The 19,852-nt window shown below is 56.7% G+C and overlaps 1 protein-coding gene and 1 long non-coding RNA gene across 6 annotated transcripts in view; one reads left to right on the top strand and one right to left on the bottom strand.

Moving 5' to 3' along the window:
• The window catches only part of SLC37A1 (solute carrier family 37 member 1), a 60,191-nt gene that overhangs the window by 12,725 nt on the left and 27,614 nt on the right, over window positions 1-19,852 (bottom strand). For all 4 annotated transcript variants that reach the window (XM_087861826.1, XM_045774168.2, XM_087861827.1 and 1 more), the window contains 7 exons: window positions 14,894-14,931; window positions 12,601-12,678; window positions 7,340-7,471; window positions 4,619-4,709; window positions 2,335-2,397; window positions 1,757-1,842; window positions 744-792 (listed from right to left, as the gene is read on the bottom strand). In XM_087861826.1, coding sequence (XP_087717952.1) covers window positions 744-792; window positions 1,757-1,842; window positions 2,335-2,397; window positions 4,619-4,709; window positions 7,340-7,471; window positions 12,601-12,678; window positions 14,894-14,931 — 537 coding nt within the window. The remainder of the gene's footprint in view (window positions 1-743; window positions 793-1,756; window positions 1,843-2,334; window positions 2,398-4,618; window positions 4,710-7,339; window positions 7,472-12,600; window positions 12,679-14,893; window positions 14,932-19,852) is intronic.
• Window positions 787-19,755, top strand: LOC148110310 (uncharacterized). 2 transcript variants are annotated; one of them, XR_015724283.1, is made up of 3 exons: window positions 787-1,218; window positions 9,802-9,977; window positions 18,749-19,755. It is a non-coding gene; the product is annotated as an uncharacterized LOC148110310 (long non-coding RNA). The 2 variants fall into 2 exon arrangements; XR_015724284.1 differs by lacking the exon at window positions 18,749-19,755 and adding an exon at window positions 10,572-11,258.

Genomic DNA, 19,852 nt, shown 5'->3' with positions numbered 1-19,852 from the left:
CACACACTTTCTACAGTGTCCTCTAGGCTCATTTCACTAGCCTCTGGTTCACACTCTGTGCAGAAGCTTCTGGACCAACGGGTCACGGGAAACCCCATGGTCCCTCGCGTCAGCAACGTGCCTTCTGGGTAACTTCTACTGGGCTCACACACAGCCTGCTTCCTTCCCAGCCCCCGCTGCCAGCTTGTTATGACAGAAAAAATATTTACCAACTGTCAGAGCCATCATCAGACAGTGTTGCCTGCAGGAAGTTAAAAATAGTCCCCGTATCATGCAAGCGCTCTCCAGGGGCAGCAGACAGGAGCCAGCTGGGAGTCTGCGCCCTGCCTGGCTCCGGCCTGCTCTCGCCCACCAGGCCTCGGGCTGCCGCGGCCCTGCCTGCCGCCTTCCGGGGGCTCGGGGCTTCTCTGGGGGCCTCCTCGTGGCCCCAGAGCAGGTGGCCTGTGCTCTCCCACACCTGCGCTCAGAGCTGCGGACGGACAGGCCTCCCTCGGGGAGCAGGCGTGCCGCCCAGAGAAGGAGAGGGATGGAAGGAGAAGCCGACCCCACCGTGTCTCAGATCTGGCCCCAAGGCTGGGCTCTGGGGTGCGTGGCCACCAGCCCCAGGCGGTGAGCAACTACTGTAGCCACACCAAGGCTCCGGCGACACCAGCCAAACGCCTCTGTGCTGATTTTCTACCGTGTTTCATCAGGCTGTGTGGACAGGACGCATGTGTGCACGAAGAAAAGCCTCACGGACTCACCGACAGTGGCTTCGAGGCCCATTTTGCTGATGGTGGAGAATACATAGAGCTGTGAAGGGTGCAAACACAGGGGACGGTGGCTTACTACAGGCGGCGGACACCGCCCAGGAGCCTGTCTTTCGGAAAGCCAGGCAGGGGATTCGGGAGAGTGGAGACAGGCGCCCGGGAGTCCCCAGCCTTGGCCCCCGTGCGGGTTCTGACGGCACCTCCCGCTCTGAGCTCCCAGGGCTGATGGACGGGGCAGCTCTCCCTGGGCTCCGTGCTCAGTGCGACCGTCTCCTCCTCGGGCTGTCCCCCCGAACAGCTGCAGGGGCTGATGGGGGTCCTGCGGCAGGGCCCACACACACTTCCTCCGTGAGGGTTCTTGGAGGGTCTGTGTTGGCCAGTGTCCCAGGCCCCAGGTGACTGGCAGCTAGGCCTTGTTCTGGGGACACGGCCCAGCGGAGTGGCCGACGGGCACTTACAATGCAAGCTGGTAATAGCATTATTCCTGAAATTTCCATGACTGTAAAACAGTACTGATTTAGAAACCCTCACATTCACTCTGGGAGGGGTGCTACTGGCACCCTCATTTTTCGGATGAGGAAACAGGCCGAGAGAGAGAAGGCCACCTGTCCAAGGTCATGTGCCACCAAATGCATGAAAAGCAGAACCCAGCAGGACGCTGGGCAGGGTCAGCGCTGCCTGGGGAGGTGGGGGATCCTAGAGGCCGAGCAGGAGCCCGTGGGGGACGGGAGGGGGCAGGGAGGGAGCCCCCCACAGGGAGCCAGGGATGAAGGAAGAGGTGGCCCAGCAACGTGCAGGGGGCATGGCAGGCATCTGGGGGAGTGGGCTCGGCAGGCCCATGGGGCACGCTGAGGGGTTCGGAGGCCATAGCCAGTATCCAGAAACCACGAGCTATGAATGGGGCTGAGTCCGGGCGGGATGTGACAGTGTTTGCTGGCGGGGAGGGTGGCTACTTCCGGAGGCTCGGGACCCGGACAGGGCAGGGGTGTGGCAGGGGCCGGGCTCACCGTTGGGGCCGCCAGCAGCAGCATCAGGCCACAGGTGGAGGCCCTCTTCTCCAGTCGGTCTGAGATCACACCTGCCAGGATCCCACCTGCAATGCAGAGGGGTAAGGCCCGGGGTGCTTGGGTCCCCAGGGCAAGAGCCCATCGAGAGAAAGCGGAGATACAAGGCAGCAGAAACAAGAGAATCATCTCCTTCTCCACGTCCCTGTCCCCGTTCACTGTTAGCGGGAAGCCGCCTCTGTGAACAGGCCTCGTGGGCAGATGTGGGTGACCCGGGGGCACCTCCCCGTGAGACAGAGCGCAAGTCTTGGGTCTGGTTTGAGGCTGGCCCCGAAGCCCCTTCACTGTCAGGGCACTCACTACCGTGAGGCGGGCCCCCGCTTCCAAGGGAGCGTCTGTTCGGGCTCCAAGTAAGATGCGTCCCCCAGAGGGACGGCCATACGTGCACCCGGGTGACGCAACGATTTGGGGAACACGTGTGGCTCTCAGCAGAAACTCAGCTCAGAGAGGACACAGGCCCAGGCGTTCAGCTACCACAGGCTAAGTTTCTGCCCAAGCACAACAGGGAGGGAGGGACTCACCGAAGATGCCGCCCACATCAAACAGGGTGGAGAGCTCCCCGGCCTGTCTGGCGTCGAGGTGATCTAACAAAACCACAAGCGTCCTTGTGAGCAAGTCACAGCAAAGGAAGACCACGCGTGGCACTCTTCTGCTTCCTAAGGGTGACTCGCACCGATAGCAGCTAGGAGTGGATTCCGAAGCCTGCTGTGCAGGTAGACCGGCAGCAAAGATGACAGCCACTCTTCACCAAGAAATGAGGACTTGCCCGGCTCAGCCTAACTACCATCCCCTCTGGTTCAGTGTCCCCCAGGGGTAGCCGTAAGTTGGGCATAGCACAGAAGGCGGGAGAACTGCCTGGCACGAAGAGGCTCTGGCCCTCTGGGGGTGCCGCCGACACTGGGTGGCTGACCCGGAGGCTGTAGGTCTGGAGAGACTGGAGCTCCTCATACAGCAGGAGGAAGCCACGTGGAGCTCTCCGGGGGACTCGGGTTGGCCTGTGCAGGAGAAGCGGGCTGAGGAAGCATTTGGGGACCATGGGTCAAGTCCAGCCTTTCCTGGTGTCCTCAGTGCCAAATTTTTTAATCACTAGGACTGGAAAAGCCAGCAATTCATGACTAGAGTCCTGAAAATGTCACCCCTTCTGCAATCACAGGGAACAAAGGAAGAAAGAAGGTAGGACGCTGGTCTACACTGCCTGTGGCCTGCCTCCCCTAATGGAGTCACTGGACAGGGAGCAGCTCCGTACGGTCCTCCCCCGCACAGACTCTGTCCCCTCTAATGTGGACGGTCCTCTTGCTGCCTCAGCTGCTGTCCCAGTGAAACTCAGCCCTCTTGCCTTGGGCTCACGGCCACCTCTGCTTGTTGTTACGACCATTGGGAACATGTGGTGTTGGGGTCCAGGGCAGGCTGCCCCAAGACAGGCCACTTTGGCATAAAGATTATTTTGACTTAAGGGGGCACCTGGGTGACCTAGTTGGTTAAGCATCCGACTCTTGATTTTGGCTCACGTCATGATCTCAAGGTGGTGAGATCGAGCCCCAAGTCAGGCTCCGAGCTCAGTGTGGAGTCGGCTTGAGAATCTCTCTCCCCCTCCCCCTGCTCATGCACTCTAAATAAACAAACAAACATCTAAAAAAATTATTTTGAGTTAAAGTAATTAAAACCCAGCAGATTCAGGAAAAGCTCTCTGCCTCCCCCCCCCCCCCCCCCGCCTAGATTCACACGGAAGGAGAGCCTGAACCAGGAAGGGAGCTATTACCAGACTTCCCTTTACCCATGGAACTGATCTCGTAAGGGCGCAAACTTGTGTTTTCCAAACACCTCCTCTCACCTGCCTGCTCATGAACTTTCGCCCCCTGTACCCCCAGACCCAACCCCTCTCCTCAGCTCACATAAGCTTCATGTTGCCTCACTGTCTCTGAAACGTCCCTGTCTGTGTGGGTTCTTGTACGCACGTTTTAACTGCAATGTTCTCCTGGCATCTGTTGCATGGCATTTTGATTCTGAGTCCACTAGAAGGACCACAGGGCAGAGGAAGGTCTTCCTCTCCGACAGTGGTCTGTGCTCTGTGAACCCCACATTCCAAATCTCCCCTTGTCATCACACTCCCCAGAGCCCCCATCTCCGGGGGCCCTAGTTTCTCTCCTTTCTCCTTGCAATCCCTGGCTCCTGCGCCTGGAGGCTCCAGGGCCCTCCCTGTCCCCCACCCCCTTCAGCCGTGGTTGCGGCCCTGCACTCAAGCATCTTTTAAGAACGGCTGGTGCCCTCCTTGACCTTCCCTCTGTGGTCACACATAGCACAGGGGCGTGGTGCCAGCAGGCTGCTGTGTTCTGTCCTATCCACAGCTTCAGCCACGGCCGGACTTAGGAACGTAGGACAGGCTGTCAGCTGTCCCCAGAACTAGAGCTCATCTCCAAGGAGCAATTTCCAGGTCAGATGACTCAGCACTTATTATCTCAGATCCCCGGGGCCTCCACTCCTCACGGACCGTATGACCTGAAGTTCGATGGGGCCTAGATTAAAATGCAGGCTGCCCCAGATAGGAAGAGCCCCATGGAGCTGGCAGCCACAGTTGAGGGGGGAACACGGGGCCCCTTAAGCCCCGTCAAGGTTATTATGGCCATACAACTTCCATATCCGAATTCTCTTTTGCCTCCACTTTTCTACTAACCACACTGTTTGATGCAAAAGTACGTCTCAACTCCTCGTGCATCAGGAGACTCTAGAAATCAGCACACAAAAGGGAGTCCAGATCACAGGCACTGCAGGAATCTGACACTGGTGTTTCCAGCAACAGATACTCACCCACATTCGTGATGTACAGAGGAAGCCAGAAGAGGAAGGTATAGCTGACCAACTTTGCAAACAGCAAACACAGAGAGAACTCGATCACACCCTGAAAAAGAGAGCCAGTCTTTATCCCAGGCGTGTGCTCGGCAGGTTTACTAAAACGTGCGACACAATTATGAGTTACTTCATCCCCGTCAAAACAGCCGGCGCATGTGTCTGGTGGGGCACCTGCAGACACGGCCAGGAGGGGGAGGTGGCATCTGTGGGGCCGGGCGCCGCCGGGAGGCAGGGGTGGTCGGAGGACGCGCCCACAGCCACTCTTGCAGCATCGCCTCTCTCTGCAGATTGAGACCCAATGTCTTGACGTGAGAGCAGAGTCCACAAAAGTACGCGCTGATTTGATTCCCACGCCACGTCACTCTGGAAACTTAGCTGTAAAGGATTTCTCAGAGCGTGCTGGAGGGGACGTCGTCACTGCACACGTGGTGCTCCCTCTCTTTCGCCGGAAACCACCGCAAACCACGCAGCAGCCGACACACACGGGACAGGTCTTCCGACGGGCCGCAGTGCGCCCACGTGCCCGCACCTGCACCCACATCCTGCCTGTGCCTGACAAAGCAGGGGCGCTGGGAAGACACCACGAAGAGGAATGTGGGTCTTGACGAGGACACGGGGCCTGCAGTCTGACGGCTACTGTGAGAGTCCTACCCTCAGAAAGACGTGGCATCACGAGACACTCATTGCAGACATCTTCGGGAGGTCTGGCTGAGACACGAGGTAACACTAAGGTGTCACGCGGTGTGCACACAGGGACACCCCCCGAACTAGAGACAAATCTCAATTTACGTGATTCTGAAATTACCCGAGTTAGTGTCTCACGGTGGCTGGCCCGGTCCGAGGATGCGTGCAGGGCCAGTGGGAGCGGACCACATGCCCGCGCGGCGCTCACTGTCCTCCTGAGCGACCTCATTTCATCCTCGGAACGTGAAGGATCACGTCAGGCACTGAGCCCACTGCAGACGAGGGACGGAGGCTCAGTGTGGCTGACACACATGCCTGGGACACCCAGCGCATCTGTGGCAGGGCCGGGCCAGGCCATGGCGCCACCTGCGCTCTGTAACCGTGGCGCCCCTACCCTCAGCCGAGCAGCCGCACAACAGGCACCACTGGGAAAGTTACTACATGTTACTAACAACCACATTTTAAAGGTAACTTTCTATTTAAAAGCAGCCAGCCCACATTCTCAGTGGCGCTGGGTGCCCCGGCCTGGCTTTCCACCCTCCCTGCTGGCGGGACGCCCGGCTTCATCTGGGTGCTGCCAGGACTTTCCGTTCTCAAGCACAAGTTCTCCGAAGTTCTTTCACTTTGGTGACGTGATTCTCAGGTCCCGGGTGCACTGTTTCTGTTTCCTGCCTCACCCAGTCGCTGAGCGGCCTCTGGGCCTGTGCTCCCTCAGCCTCTCTCACCGCGGCCGGCCGGGGGCTGGTGACGTGGTGCCGGCCCGGGTGGGATCTGCAGTAGCTCCTGTCGTATCACACCCCAGGGCAGGAGCCCAGACGCCTCTAGGCGCGGTCCTCGGGCCTGGCAGCAGCATGGCCCGGACATCCTACCCCACGTGGGCAGTGTTCGCGATCTCCCCCTCCACCTGCTTCTGGCCTGGGCTCTGCTCATCGCCTGCCACGGCTCGCCACATCAGAAGAACACATTTTCCACGTGTCCTTGGTGAGCCCTCCAGATTCTCTGCTGAGGGAGCTCAGGAATTTCATACGAGACAAGTCTAAAGCAGTAAGAAATCTCACCACGGCACAGCCCCCACCCTGTGCGGAAAACCTCTCCCTGGACCTCCTTCACACCCTGACCACACACCCACGCGCCCACCAGCAGGCGCTCTGTGTGCCTGTCGGCCTGGAGCCACGGCCCGCCGCCTCCCACGGACCAGCACTCTGATCTTGAAACAGCGGACAAGAGGGGCGGGCGCCGGGGTGGCTCATTGATTACGCGACTGCCTTCGGCTCAGGTCATGATCCCAGGGTCCTGGGAGTGAGCCTCACGTCGGACTCCCTGCTCAGTGGGGACCCTGCTTCTCCCTCTGCCTCTGCCTGCTGTTCCCCCTGCTTGTGCTCTCTCTCTCTGTACAATAAATAAATAAAATCTTAAAAAATACAAAAGCAAGAAAATAAACAACGAGCAAGAGCAGAGTCTGTGAACCATCAGCGTTGTGCGTCCGGGGCCTCTGCGTTTTCCCTTGGCTCTGCACACCCCCCGCTTCCGCGAGCACGTGCAGCTCCAACGCACCAGCCTTGTTCTCTGAAAGCACGTTAGAGGGTAAAGAAAATGGAGCGGGCTCACCCACACCACAGAGCAGAACTGGGGGACAGGGCCCCCCAGGGGCTCACACTCAGGGTCTTCAAGGGCCAGGGAGGGGCTGGGACACGGGGCCAGGGGCTTGCTGGGGTCACACATTTCTGGTTTCCCAAGTGGAGGTGGGAACCCCTATTCGTCTATGAAATGGGTGAACTCCTACATGGAGGCAACTAATTTTGAAAAATGTAAAGTTTAGCGTGAGGCAAACACAGCAGCCTTACTCAGTCCCCGAGTTGGCATAAACCCTCTGGCTCATGCTGGAGGGTTCTAACCCACGGATTACATAACCGCGGATTTCTTCTGTTAAGAAAGAACATCATCAATAGGCACAAATGCCCCCTTCGGAAACTCCTCCCAGGCGTGTGTACTCACGGGGATTCTCAAGGCCCCGGTGAAGCTGATGGCGGCCATGCTGCCCCCGCCGTCGGCTGGGAGGACCAAGACGTGGTTCTGATGGACGGGGTGCTTTCCGTCTGACAGCAGCAAGCACTGCATCTCGGGGTCCTGGCGGTGAATCCCATGGGGAAGGGAAGAGAGAAGAACAGGTGTTAGCAGGGAGTGCAGGGGGCTGAATGGGGCCAGAACTCCCGAGCAGGACGCCGCTCCGCTAGGTCTTGGGGTCGTCCTGGGGAAGCTGCTCACCGGGTCTTTGCCTTTGAGTCCTGAGCGCCCACATGTCTCTAGGAAATACGAACTAAAAACATGCAAAATCCTTTGACCCAGCACTCTAGGGATCTACTTGTAAAAAATAATTTGAAAGGCGGAAAAATACCATAAACTGAACCGTGCACCACCAGTGAGAATTGGTCAAGTACATCCATTTAAAGGGCATATCTTGTTGTGGTTGTAAAAACAAAAAAAACAAAAACAAAAAAAAACTGGTGAGCTTTTAATGCTTATGTCCCATTAAATAATAAAACAGTCAAAACTGCATTTTCATTATGATCTTAAAAAAACATTTAGTATGTACCCAGTACATATCTAGGTAACTAGAGGGATCTCATTATAGGGGAGAAAAGCAGCTAAATTCTAAACTGACAATGGTTATCACTGAGTGATAGAATACGTATGATTTTTAGGGGAAGGTCAATAAATTCTTTACATGGTCCTGTATTTACTAAGGAGTTCACAAGGGACACCCGTTATCAGAAAAAAACATTGTTTTAAAATTCATAAAGCACTTCCAATATTCTGTAAATTCCAATTCTGGACCTTCCTAAAGGACAAAGTTTGCCTTCACTGAAGCAAAGAACAGTGCTCCCCAGTTCAGGGGTGGGGGCCACGTCAGAGCCAGGATGATCTAAAGATGTTCTTCATGGGGCGCCTGAGGGGTCAGTCGGTGAAGCGTCCGCCTTCGGCTCGGGTCATGTCCTGGGGTCCTGGGGCCGAGTCCTATGTTGGGCTCCCTGCTCAGTGGGAGCCTGCTTCTCCCTCTCCTCCCCACTCGTGCTCTCTCTTGCCATCTCTGTCACTATCTCTGTCTTTCTCTCTCAAATAAATAAATAAAATCTTTAAAAAAAAATAAAGATGTTCTTCACGAGTGAACCACGAAGGTCAAAGACTTACAAAGAAATGTTTCTGTGCATCTCACACTTTCCACCAAGTCGAACAGTTTTGTTGTATTTATCTCACTACAACCTATGCAGGTTTCAAAGTGCAGCTAAATTAGGAAAAAAGAAACTGACTAGGCGTTGCCATGTTCTTCTTTCGATATTTAGAATTCTTTTCCAGGGAAGAACAGAAATTGGCATACTGGAAGGAAGGCTCCAGCAGCCCGCCTCTGGGGTGACCCAAAGTCCCCATCACCGAGAAGCTGATGTCCAACCACAACATGGTGGAAGAGTTAAGAGTCTGTTTCTTGGGGTGCCTGGGTGGTGCAGTCGTTAAGCGTCTGCCTTCGGCTCAGGGTGTGATCCCAGCGTTCTGGGATCGAGCCCCACATCAGGCTCCTCCGTTGGGAGCCTGCTTCTTCCTCTCCCACTCCCCCTGCTTGTTCTCCCTCTCTCGCTGGCTGTCTCTGTCAAATAAACAAAATCTTAAAAAAAAAAAAAAGAGTCTGTTTCTTGGTTTGTCTCTCTCTTTTTCCCCTTTGCTCTTTTGTTTTCTTTAATTCCACATGAGTGAGATCTCTATTTCCCTTAGCATGATACCCTCTAGTTCCATCCATGCTACTGCAAAGGGCAACATTTCATTCTTTTTTTTACAACTGAATAATATTCCTATACACACACACCTCACCTCTCCTTTATCCATTCACCTGTCAGTGCACACCTGGGCTGCTTCCATATCTTGGCTACCGTGAACATTGCTATCATAAACATTGGGATGCATTTATCTTTTCAAATTAGTGTTTTTGGTTTTTTGGGGTAAATGCCTAGTAGTGCAACTGCTGGATCATAGGATAGCTCTATTTGTAATTTTTTGAGGACCCTCCCTACTGTTCTCCAGAGTGGCTGCATCAGCTTGCACTCCCACCAACAGTGCACAAGGGCTCCCCTTTCTCTGCATCCTCGCCAACATCTATTGTTTCCTGTGTTGTTCATTTTAGCCATTCTGACTGGTGTGAGGGGGTATCTCATGGTGGTTTTGATTTGCATTTCCCTGATGATGAGTGATGCTGAGCACTCTGTTGGCCTCTGGATATCTTGAAGAAATGTCTATTCATGTCTTCTGCCCATTTTTAAATTGTATTGTTTGGTGTTTGGTGTTGAGTTACTAACCCTTTATCAGCTATGTCAGTTGCAAATATCTTCTCCCATGCCGTAGGACTGCAGAAGCTTTTATCTCGATGAAGTCCTAATAGTTAATTTTTGTTTTTATTTTCCTTGCCTCAGGAGACAGATGTAGAAAATGCTGGTACACCCGATGTCGGAGACATTACTGCCTGTGCTCTCTTCTGGGATTTCTATGGTTTCAGGACTAGGACAGGTGTTTGTAAACACTAAGCAGGCTCTCCAGTGGATGGCATGCAGCCAGAATAAGAGAAAACAGAGCCAACAGGTCCTCTCAGGTAAGAGAAGAGCGCCCGGAGCCCGGGGCAGGAATTGCACATGGAAACCCGCCTGGCCCGTGCCGGCTCGGTAAAGCACTTCTGGGCCACCCGCTGGGCTAATGCAAAGTCCCCGATCCAGCCCCTCTGCTCCTTATCTAAGCAAGCTTGGTCTTTGTTGGAAAGGGGCCCCCGCCCACAGCCATTCATCTTTATGCACAGCCCGGGGGCTCCCAGATACCAAATTCTAGTCCTTTGCAGTATCTGGAGGATACAAAGGGACAGTGGGACGTCATGGTGGATTTTCCAAAATGAACCAGGGGGGCAAAGCTGCCTCTTTACAGGGCCAGAGACCCGCTGGGATGACCAGGACACGGGAAGCTGTGCACCAAGGGCCCTACAGGGTCTGACGGCACCTGTGGAACCCTCTGCGGGGGGTGGGGTGGGGGTTCTTCAGCCAGGGAACCCCACTCCCAGGCCTAGCAGTCTGAGAGCACAAGGACACATGCGCTCACACAGTCACACACTCACACACACGGCGGGGGGAGGGGAAGCGTGTAGTGATGCACTCACGTAAACGGGATGGGCCCACGCCACGCCCCATGTCGCCTGCAGCTACCCTGTGCGGGAAGGCCACCCCCAGAGACCTGCGGATTCCCACGGGTGTGCCACGTGGAGTCACCCTCAGCATTAGAACACCCACTTGGTGCTCAGGATGTGTTTGCTGAGCCACAGCCAATCAGAAAGCTCCTGAGAAAAGCCGAGGACGGACAATGACCCGTGACTACAAGGTGACAAATTTCGACTGTCCACGAGCCAATCATCATAAAGACCTGAAGGATGGAAGAGGGTCGTCTTGGTTCTGTGACGCCAGAGCCTCTTCCTCCTCGCTCGTCCTTGCTTCCTCACGCCCTTCCTCACGAAGTTGTTCACGGAGTCCTGCCTGGCACAGGAGTGTCGGGGAGGAGGGGGCTGGCTGACGCTGTACTCTGAGCCCAGTGGATCTGAGCCAGGTCATTCTGGGAAAAGGCACACCAGAATGTCCTGCCGAGCTTGGGGGCATCCTGCCCGGTGACCCGAGAGCCACCTCCAGTGCCTGAGCCCTTCCTGCCGTAAGCCACAAGGGAACAAAACCTGCCTGGTCGTGGGCACATCAGAGTCAGCCTGTGGTGTGGCCAGGCCCGAAGAAACAAGACCTGCCAGGGCCTCTCTGGTGACACGTTAGTCGAGAGACTTTGCAGAAGGAGCAGGAAAGGGAAGAGGGAAGTTACACGCAGAAGACGGGCCAGCTTTACCGGTCAGTACTGTGAGCAACACGGGGCTGGGGGTCGTGCCTCAGAGAAAGAGGTAAGTCTTCGGTGACAATCAGGACTTACAGCCATTTGGACATCGATGAACACCTGATGCTGTGGACCCAGCATCTGGGTTCCTCCGAAGTTCCGAGTGGAACCCCAAGCCCTCAGGATGGGGTCCGTGCCTTGTAAAAAGAGGCCCCAAGAGTTTGTGTCCCTCCCTGCGCTCTGTCGGGGGTCCCAGGAGAAGGTGCCTGGCCGCAAGCCTGGAGGTGGGCCTCCCCAGACCCCAGACCCGCCTGTGCCTTGATCTGGGACTTCCCGCCTCCAGAAAGAAACGTGCGTTGTTTAAGCCACCCAGTCTGTGCTTTTTTTGTTAGAGAAGCCCAAACTAAGACACCCAATTTTTTAAATGCACACTCAGCAGTGAGTAGAGAGGTTAGAGCATTCCAGTTGAATTTCCCTAAATTCCAAGAACCAAGATAACTGACACATCATTTTTGCCTTTCCCATTATTTCGACCACCACAAATAAGTTTCCTTAGGCAGTAAAGAAAAAAAGCGGCACGTTTATCTTTTAAGCTACTTGATTTAAAAAGAAAAGAGCTTATAACTTCAGTGAGTAAAACCGAGTCTGAGATGCCCTCGTGGGTCAGTGCTGCGAAGCAGAGCCACATGAAGGACTGGTCAGAAGTGCCCTGAAAGGGAAGGGGCCCGCTGGCTGCCTCCAGGCCTCCCTTCTGAGGAGGACCGGGCAGGTCCCTGAGCACTCAGCCTCAGTTTCCTCGTCTGGAACATGGGAGTGGCACGGTGGAAGCCTGGGAGATGACTCTCTCTGTTACCTCTTGGGCCCACCTTCCGTTCCCAGCCCTCCCTGTGCATCCCCTGAACCTCCTAGCCCAGGTCCGTGCAGACCCGCCCCTCCTCCTTCACTGCTCTATCCACGCCCCCTGCTTAGGGATGGCTCCTGAGACCCAGCCTGAACCCGTGCCTGCTCACCCCCTCTTGCCGGGCCCCGCGCCTGGTATTTAACTGCTGCGGGAAACTGCTGGTTTCCCGTCTGTACTCCACCCCTGTCTCCCCCACCCCAGAATGGGAGTCCACAGGAGCAGGGGGGACACTGTGGCTGACGCTCCGGGCATGGTCTGACCTACAGCCCGGGACATTGAACGCTGCCAACAGTCGTGGAGTGAGTCCATCGCTTTCAGGTTGATTGCAAACTTAAAGTCTAGCCCGCCACCCAAAGAAATCGCACAAGGCAAACGCGGGTCTCCTGGAAGAAATACGAGACCCACGTTTGTCACCAGGCTGGGCTCTGATTCCTGCAAAGCAGCAGAGGCTGGTTCAACTCACCAGAGGCTTGCTCTTGTCGTCCGTGAAGACCTGTTTCTGCAGTCGGAATCTGTGTGTGCCGTTCTCACAGCCTTTCGGCTACGGGGAGAGGAAAGCACGATTAGCAAGTACTGAACAGCCAGCCAGCCTCCACGTCTAACTGCAGGGCAGCAAGGGCGCTTGCACTGGCCTCACAAAACAGCTGCCCAGGGCCAGGAAGATCCGTGGTTAAAATACAACAAACGGCTGCCGGACCTGGGTGGCTCAGTCGGTTGAGCGACCAACTCTTGATTTTGGCTCAGGTCATGACCTGGGGTCGTGGGATTGAGTCCTGTGTGGGGCTCTGCGCTGGGAAGTCTGCTGGAGAGTCTCTCCCTCTCCCTCTGTCCCCGTGCTCCTGCTCTCTCTCTCTCAAATAAAATAAAACAAAGGGCTAAATGGGGGCTCTAGACCCTCAGATAAAGAAGGTGAGAAGATGATCCTTTCGGGAAGAATGATCCAAGACCGAGGTATGAGGACGTGTCAAGTTGCTCGTTGTGGCAACTTCACTTTCCTTCGTGGCTTTGACGTTTTTAAACGACCTTGAAAGGAAAAGCCTGTAGAAACAATATTGGGCAATATTGTTTGCTGACAAGGGAGGAACCAAGCCCCTCCTAGGTCAGCAGAGGATTCAGAAGGCAGGGTGTGTGCGTGTAGGGGACACGTGTGTCCCCTCCTCGGCTGGACAGCTTGGAGTGGAGCTGCGGGGCTAGCTGTAAGGGTTAATTCACTGCACAACTAAACACGGATCCCTGTAAACTCTGAAACTGAAATCCATGCTCATGGCAGGAAAATGGCTTTTAAAATGTTATAAAATATCAACTCTAGTTTTTTAACACGGCCTTTAACCTTCCTGAAAGCAGCGATTTTCAAAATTGAGTTTTTATTTTTGCTTAAGAAGGTACCAGAACCTTTCCTTTCAAATTAATTGTGCTGAAGAGCTCCACGGACTGACAAAAGGACGAGAGCAGTGCTCTCTGGCCCGCCTGCCCTCGCACACAGCGGCCCCAGCGGAGAGCAAGAGGAGACCCTGCCCTGGGGCTGCCACCTAAGTGACTGGTAGTGAGGGCTAAGTGGATTTACGTCAAGGAAAACGGGGAGCCGCGGGAGGCTGTCGGTCAAGTCAGGGACCCGCTTGGACTCCTGCTCCAGGAAGGTCTTCCCAGGGGGCGTGTGAAGCACGGGTTTGGAGGAGCAGAGGACAATTGTTTTAGGAGCCTCAGAGGAGAGATGCCGGTGCCACGGGCCAGTGGCGCAGGTGACATCCCGCGTGTCTAGGGGGATGTGGATGTGGCCTGCCCACGGCGAGGACAGGGGTTCCCTGACTAAGACAGGGAATGCTGGGGCCCAGCAAGTTTGTGGGGTGGAGTGGAGAGATGACTCTAGCTGTGGCATATCTGAGCCCCCCAAAGGCCCCTGCGAGGATGGCAGGGGGGCAGGGGTGTGGCTCTCAGGGGGAGGCCCTGCCAGGACGCAACACTGGGGCACAGGGAGGTGCCGACCACCAGGGCCTGGGCGGATCCCCGGCGGGGAGGGCTCGGACAGCTGCTTGCGCATCTGGGGGTCTGGCAGAGGCTTGGGGCCAGCAAACATGCTGTGTGGGCACAGCTGGGGTTACGTGACAACCGGGACAGCATGGCATCTGAAGCCCAAGAAACAGCGCTGCACCGGGGAGGGAAAAGCGTATCCAACACCAGCAGCAGGCCAGGTGGGGAAGCCAGAGGCCGACCACCGGTGGCCAGACGCTGCTGCTGGAACGGTGGCGGGCTGTTTCAACGGGACGGTGCGGGCCTGCCAGAAGGAGAGGAGCCGTGCTAGTGAAGTGAGGGAGGGGGTGAGTCTGGGGTCTGCTCTAAGGGAAGCGGGGAAGGGGCCACAGAGACTTCGTCCAAGGTAGGGGCACCAGCTGGGGGAGCGGCACAGGGAAGAGGGAGAACGGACGCGCAGGAGTGGGAGGACAGGAGGAACAAGATCCTCTCAGCCATGACAGGGCAGGGCAGGGCTGGGCTCCTCGTGAGCCTCGGCCTGACCGGGCCCCTCATTGGCCTCTGCGGGGACGACCCCGTCCAGGAAGCACCGCGCCCCTTGTCTGGGTTTCCACCGCTGTGGTGAGACTGGCCCTTCTCGAGCACTGCCACTGTTTTGAGGGCAGGACCCATGGCCACACTTGCTACCCACTGACACTGCACAGACTGGACCAGGCTGGTGACAGCCATCAGACACCGGCCAACGGCACACCGTCCTGGAAGACACAAGGAGTGGAGGGGGTGCTTACCGCCGCCGGGGACGAGGAGCAGGCGATGTCCTTTGGATCTGAAACACCAAACGGGAACAGCGGTGAACCCAGGGCTGGGCGTTTCCACCACCCAAGAAATTACACCAGAACAAGACTCCACCTGATACCTGACCACATGAGCAACAGTTGAAGAAAAAGACAAAGCCCGCGGCAGCACCCCGCCACGCACGCCCCACACCCCGTCCTTCAGTCCCCGCGACACATGCAGGGGGGCAGAGGGAGCCCGGCAAAGGCTAACTGCCACGCGTGTGAGAACTGCCTCGTACTACGGGGAAGGTTTCACACGGGATAAGTAAGAAGCAGCAGAGCACATGCATACGACCGTGCCAGGCCGTGGAAAAGACACCGAAGGGCAAGGGCCAGGAGGACCGTGAAGACTGAGTCCTGGGTGACCTGCAACATTTGTGATGGGCTGTTGCACATTATGAAATTAATTACAAATAAGAATTAGTGCAGACGACACGTCTATCTTGATGTGGAACAAGATGCCTTTTATCTAAACACAAAGAAGGAGGCACACTGAGAAGTCACCAGGGGAAGCAGACCCCCTTCTCCAGATCCAGGCGGCGGGCTCAAACAGCTCTGACCCGCCCCCACCCAGAATCCGGGTCTTTTGTAACCTTCAGTAAAACAGCCTCACTGAACACCAACAGCTGTAAGGCTCTCAACTTCCCACCGCTGAGTTCCCTCTGGTGACACAGGGGTGACAGCCGTCGAGAGGCCCCGCCGGGCCGACCACACGCTCTGCTGGACCAGAGGCTCCTCCACACCCACCGCGTGAGGCCCATCGGCACTGGTGGTCCCGGGGGCACATCTGAGATGTGCCGGCACTGCATATGGTGATGTCAGTGGCGTGGAGGAGCTCCCCAGGGAGGCCCCGGTGAAGTCCCCAAGAGCCAGGCCCCACAATGTGGCTTTCACTGCACAGGACATTAGCACCCACGACTCTTGGATGGGACAAGCCAGAGAGTGGCTTCACAGGCAGACCCAGAGGGGCCCGAGGATGGAGGCCCAGCCCTGCAGGAGCAAGGACCAGGACAGAGCCCGGTCACAAGAAGGGCAAGGAGGGAGCAGAAAGAAACCAGCAAGGCGCTCGTGGATTGGCCCCTCCTGTCTGCAGGGCTCTGCTCTTAGCGTCCGCTCGGCGTGATTTACAGCTGGCCATCGTCACTGGACCCACGGGGCCTCCCAGTCACCAGGGGACAAAACGTGGTGCCCATTCCCTTGGCAGAAAGGGTCTGATGGCCCTGATGTCGTTCTGCTACAGAGGACAGCAAGTAGCCCCGTTTAGATCGACACGCTCTGTGTCCACAGTGGACTCAGGCTGACAGGGGACATTTTGACCATGAAGACAGGCCTTGTGCACCTGAGCCTGGCTGGAGCCCGAGCGAGAAGGTGGAGCCAGGACGTCCTGAGCCTGTGAACTGGGTTCTCTCTGCTCACAGACACTCATGTGTGGGTGCCTGGGGTCCCAGCATGCGGGGAAGTCAGAAGGCTACAGAAATGCCTCCTATCACGAGGCCAGCTGGTGGCGCTGCATCCAGAGGAAAGTCACTGGGGAGCCCAGGGGGGCGCCCATCAAAACCACGTGCAGAGAAGGGGATGGCGGTGCATGGTGGGGGAAGGGCACGTCCCCAGACAGTGCCACAACGGAGCAGAGAGGACTGCTTGGGGGTCTGCTGTGGCGATGAGGACCCCCTGCTGAGAGGAACGGTCTGCGCACCAGAGTGATGGGGGCCGCGAGCCCTGCCGACCTCATGGCTCCTGCTGGGGGCCCTCATCAGGGGCTCCGAGGTCCCAGGTAGGAAAGAGAAGGGCCTGGAACACCGCGGGTGCATCCACCTCCTCTCCCACAGATGCCGCGCCTGCAGGGAAAGCAGGGCAGGGGAAGGCGAGAAGGAGCGGCGGGGCACAGGCACAGCGAGGGAAGGAGCGAAGAGGGGCTGCGGTTTGGGCCAACGCACGTCCCACGAGCCACGGCCAGTCGTCCGTTTAATCGGCAGGGACAGGTTACACGGTGGAATGATGGTGACGGCAAAGACATGCATGTGTGGTATTTCTCAGATGCTTTTTAAGAAAAGAGTTCCCACGGTCCCAGAGAATAATGTTCAGCTCCCTGGGTTCTAGGGAACCCAGGTTGGAGAAACAGACTTCAGAACCTACACTCCCCATTGCAAGAAGATGTCTTTCAAATGCGTGTTGTCTCTATGAGAAAGGGCAGCATTTATAATACATGAAGTTGGGTTTTTTAAAATTATCATCTAAATGAAAAAAAAATTTTAATTGAATCCATAAGAACACATCCCAACGACCCAGGGGTCCATGGCCAGAGTGTGAGAAAGTGTGAATGGGTGAGCAGGCACCTGGTTACTTACACCCCAACTTCAGCACTTACTGTGTGACCTTGGGCAGGTCACCTACAGCCCTGAACCTCAAGACTTTTCCCTGGAAATCCACGGAATCATGTCCGCACTGAGCCTGGCACCGTGCCTGGGACCCGAAAGCACCTGCTACGTGGTAGCCGCCTCGCCCCCGAGAGCGTCCTCATGATGACGCAGAAGAAGGGCCACGGGGCACGTGCTCACTGATTACCAGGAGAGTCTGAAAGCTGTCTGAACTCCAGTGCAAGTAACCAAGTAAACCTCAGATTTTACTACACGAGGGGAAATGCCAGCACCCGGTGGGAGCACACAGTGAAGATGGGGCTCAGAAGACAGACAGCTGTGGGAGGGCAGAGAAATGCCAGGATCAGGTGTCCACGAGCCACGGGAGCCAAGCACTGGGGAGCAGCACCAGCAGAAGCCAGGGGAGGAGAGCGGGTAGCCATGGGTGGTGGGACAGGGACGGCCAATCCCAGGAGAGGCGCCGTCCGAGGCAGTGCCGGGTGATGCTGGGTGAGAGCAGGGACCAGGTGACTGAGATAAATCAGGTGACCCCAGGCTCTGGGGAAACCCAGTGCTGTGAGAAACCCGTCCTGGACCATGAAAAGCAGGAGAGGAGGAGGTCAGGTGTGCAGATGCTGGGAAGGAGGGAGGAGACACTGGAGGTGACGTGACAGGAGCTAAACTGAGGATCTCACGTCACCTGCAGTGTATGCAGGACTAATGGCTGACAGTAGAGTAGAGACTCCCGCCACGAGTCCACCCCCAACAACGAGGGGGCAAGGGGGGGGCGGGGGCGGGGACGAGCTCTGAGTCCAGGCCTCGGTCCCAGAATACCTGCCCTGCCCGTGGCGCCCCCGGTCTCCTACCAGGGTCAGCATGCCGCCTTCCCCAGCAAGTCAAGGAGAACCCGAGGAGCTGGAGGCAAGCACAGGTGTGAAGGTGTGTGTGCACCTGTCCCCCACCCCACTCTGGGCCAGTAACAGCGAGCCTCCCGGGACAGCCTCACAGGCTAGGTGGGCCTGGGGAAGCTGAGGGCTTGCACTTCTGTCCCAGAGCAGGCCAGGGTGGAGAGAAGCAGCATTCCAGGGTCACTGCAGGAACAGGATGGGGGCCACAGGTCAATCCCTGGACAGAACAGGAGGTCCCAACAAGAAGTGGGGGGAAGGTGGCTCCAGGAGAGCCCTGTGTGGACCCTCTCCGCCTTGTCCCGCCCCCCCCCCCCCGCCGGAAGCCACAGGAGGGGTGGCTGGGGGGAAGGAGGCTCTCATTTTATTACAAAAGACAAACCACAGCTTCCTTGTTCTTGGGAACCCTGCCCTGAGCGGAGGACGAGGCCCCGCCCGGCAGAACCGGGCTGAACGGGTACAGGTGCTAAGATCCGGACCCAGCAAACACACTCCCGTCTCCTGCCACACACCCCATTCCTCATCGCATTTCCTCTTTCCCCCAGAACCAACCCTTCATCGGTTGAGGAAGAGAAGAAAAGGGACCGTGGACTCTAGACCTTGGGCAGGACACACCCAGGGGCCCCTGCGCAGGAGCCAAGAGGACTCACATTGTTCTCCGGGTGACTCATGTGTAAAGAACAGGCTGGAGCGCCCAAGACCGAGCTCCGCGTGCTAGGGAGCCCGCCTGGACAACAGGCGACACAGGGGACCTTTCCCGGGACTCTGACACTCAAGGTCCAGTTAAATGGCACAGGTTGGTGACATTGGTAAGTGGGCTCAAATACCCGCATCTGTCTCACAGTTACTCGCTCACCCCGGCAGACAGGGTGGAAGTGGGGAGAGCAGCGGCCCTCCTCCTGCTCGCACCAGCGGTGCACCTGAGGCCTCGGCGGACCATGGCCCCCGCTCTCACTGACGGGCTGGCCCGGAGCCTCACATCTGTGCGGTTGACAGTAGTTACTTGACAATGGAAAGGTGAGCTTCAGCAATGAGAGACGGAGCAGCGAGAAGCTGAGTAAACCACGCCCGAACGTCCTGGGCGAAGCTGGCAGCTCCGAATGCACAGCGGAAACTACAGTCGATGCCCAGCACGGATGGCGACACCGAGCTCCTGAGCGTCCCCACCTGGGAGCTACCCACAGGGACCTGGCTTGTACCGTATGATTGTATTTTGCTTTAAGCCAAATCGAAGAAGCAAGGGCCCAACACAGCTCCTCAGACTAGCCTGGGGGTCAGAACGGCCTGACCCGTACCCGCTGAAATAGCGCTGGAGGAACTTCGAGGAGTCCTTGTCCCATCAGATCTCCGTTTTGAAAATTAATTTCAAACCCAATTAATCCAGAAGTTTGGTACTGAGTCTAGACGGAATAAAAATTTGATTTTCTGGAAGAACACTCTTCATCTCATTAGCACATATGGTCTTAAGTCATGCAATGATTTCAAAATACTGTCCCAGATCTATCTTATCAGAAGGCAAACAAGCTGGCGAGATACCAGTTTGTGGCGGCCAGAGGGGCGGGCAGGTGCAGCCGTGCGGTCTGGGCGCTGCAGCCCTGGGGGTGAGCCACGTGGCAGGCCTCAGAAGGGATATGCCGAGCGCAAGGCGA

This window comes from Ursus americanus, chromosome 4, assembly GCF_024610735.1.
Source record: "Ursus americanus isolate L20-20 chromosome 4, mUrsAme1.1.p, whole genome shotgun sequence".
NCBI classification, from domain to species: Eukaryota; Metazoa; Chordata; class Mammalia; order Carnivora; family Ursidae; genus Ursus; species Ursus americanus.
This window is presented reverse-complemented; position numbering and strand designations above follow the sequence as displayed.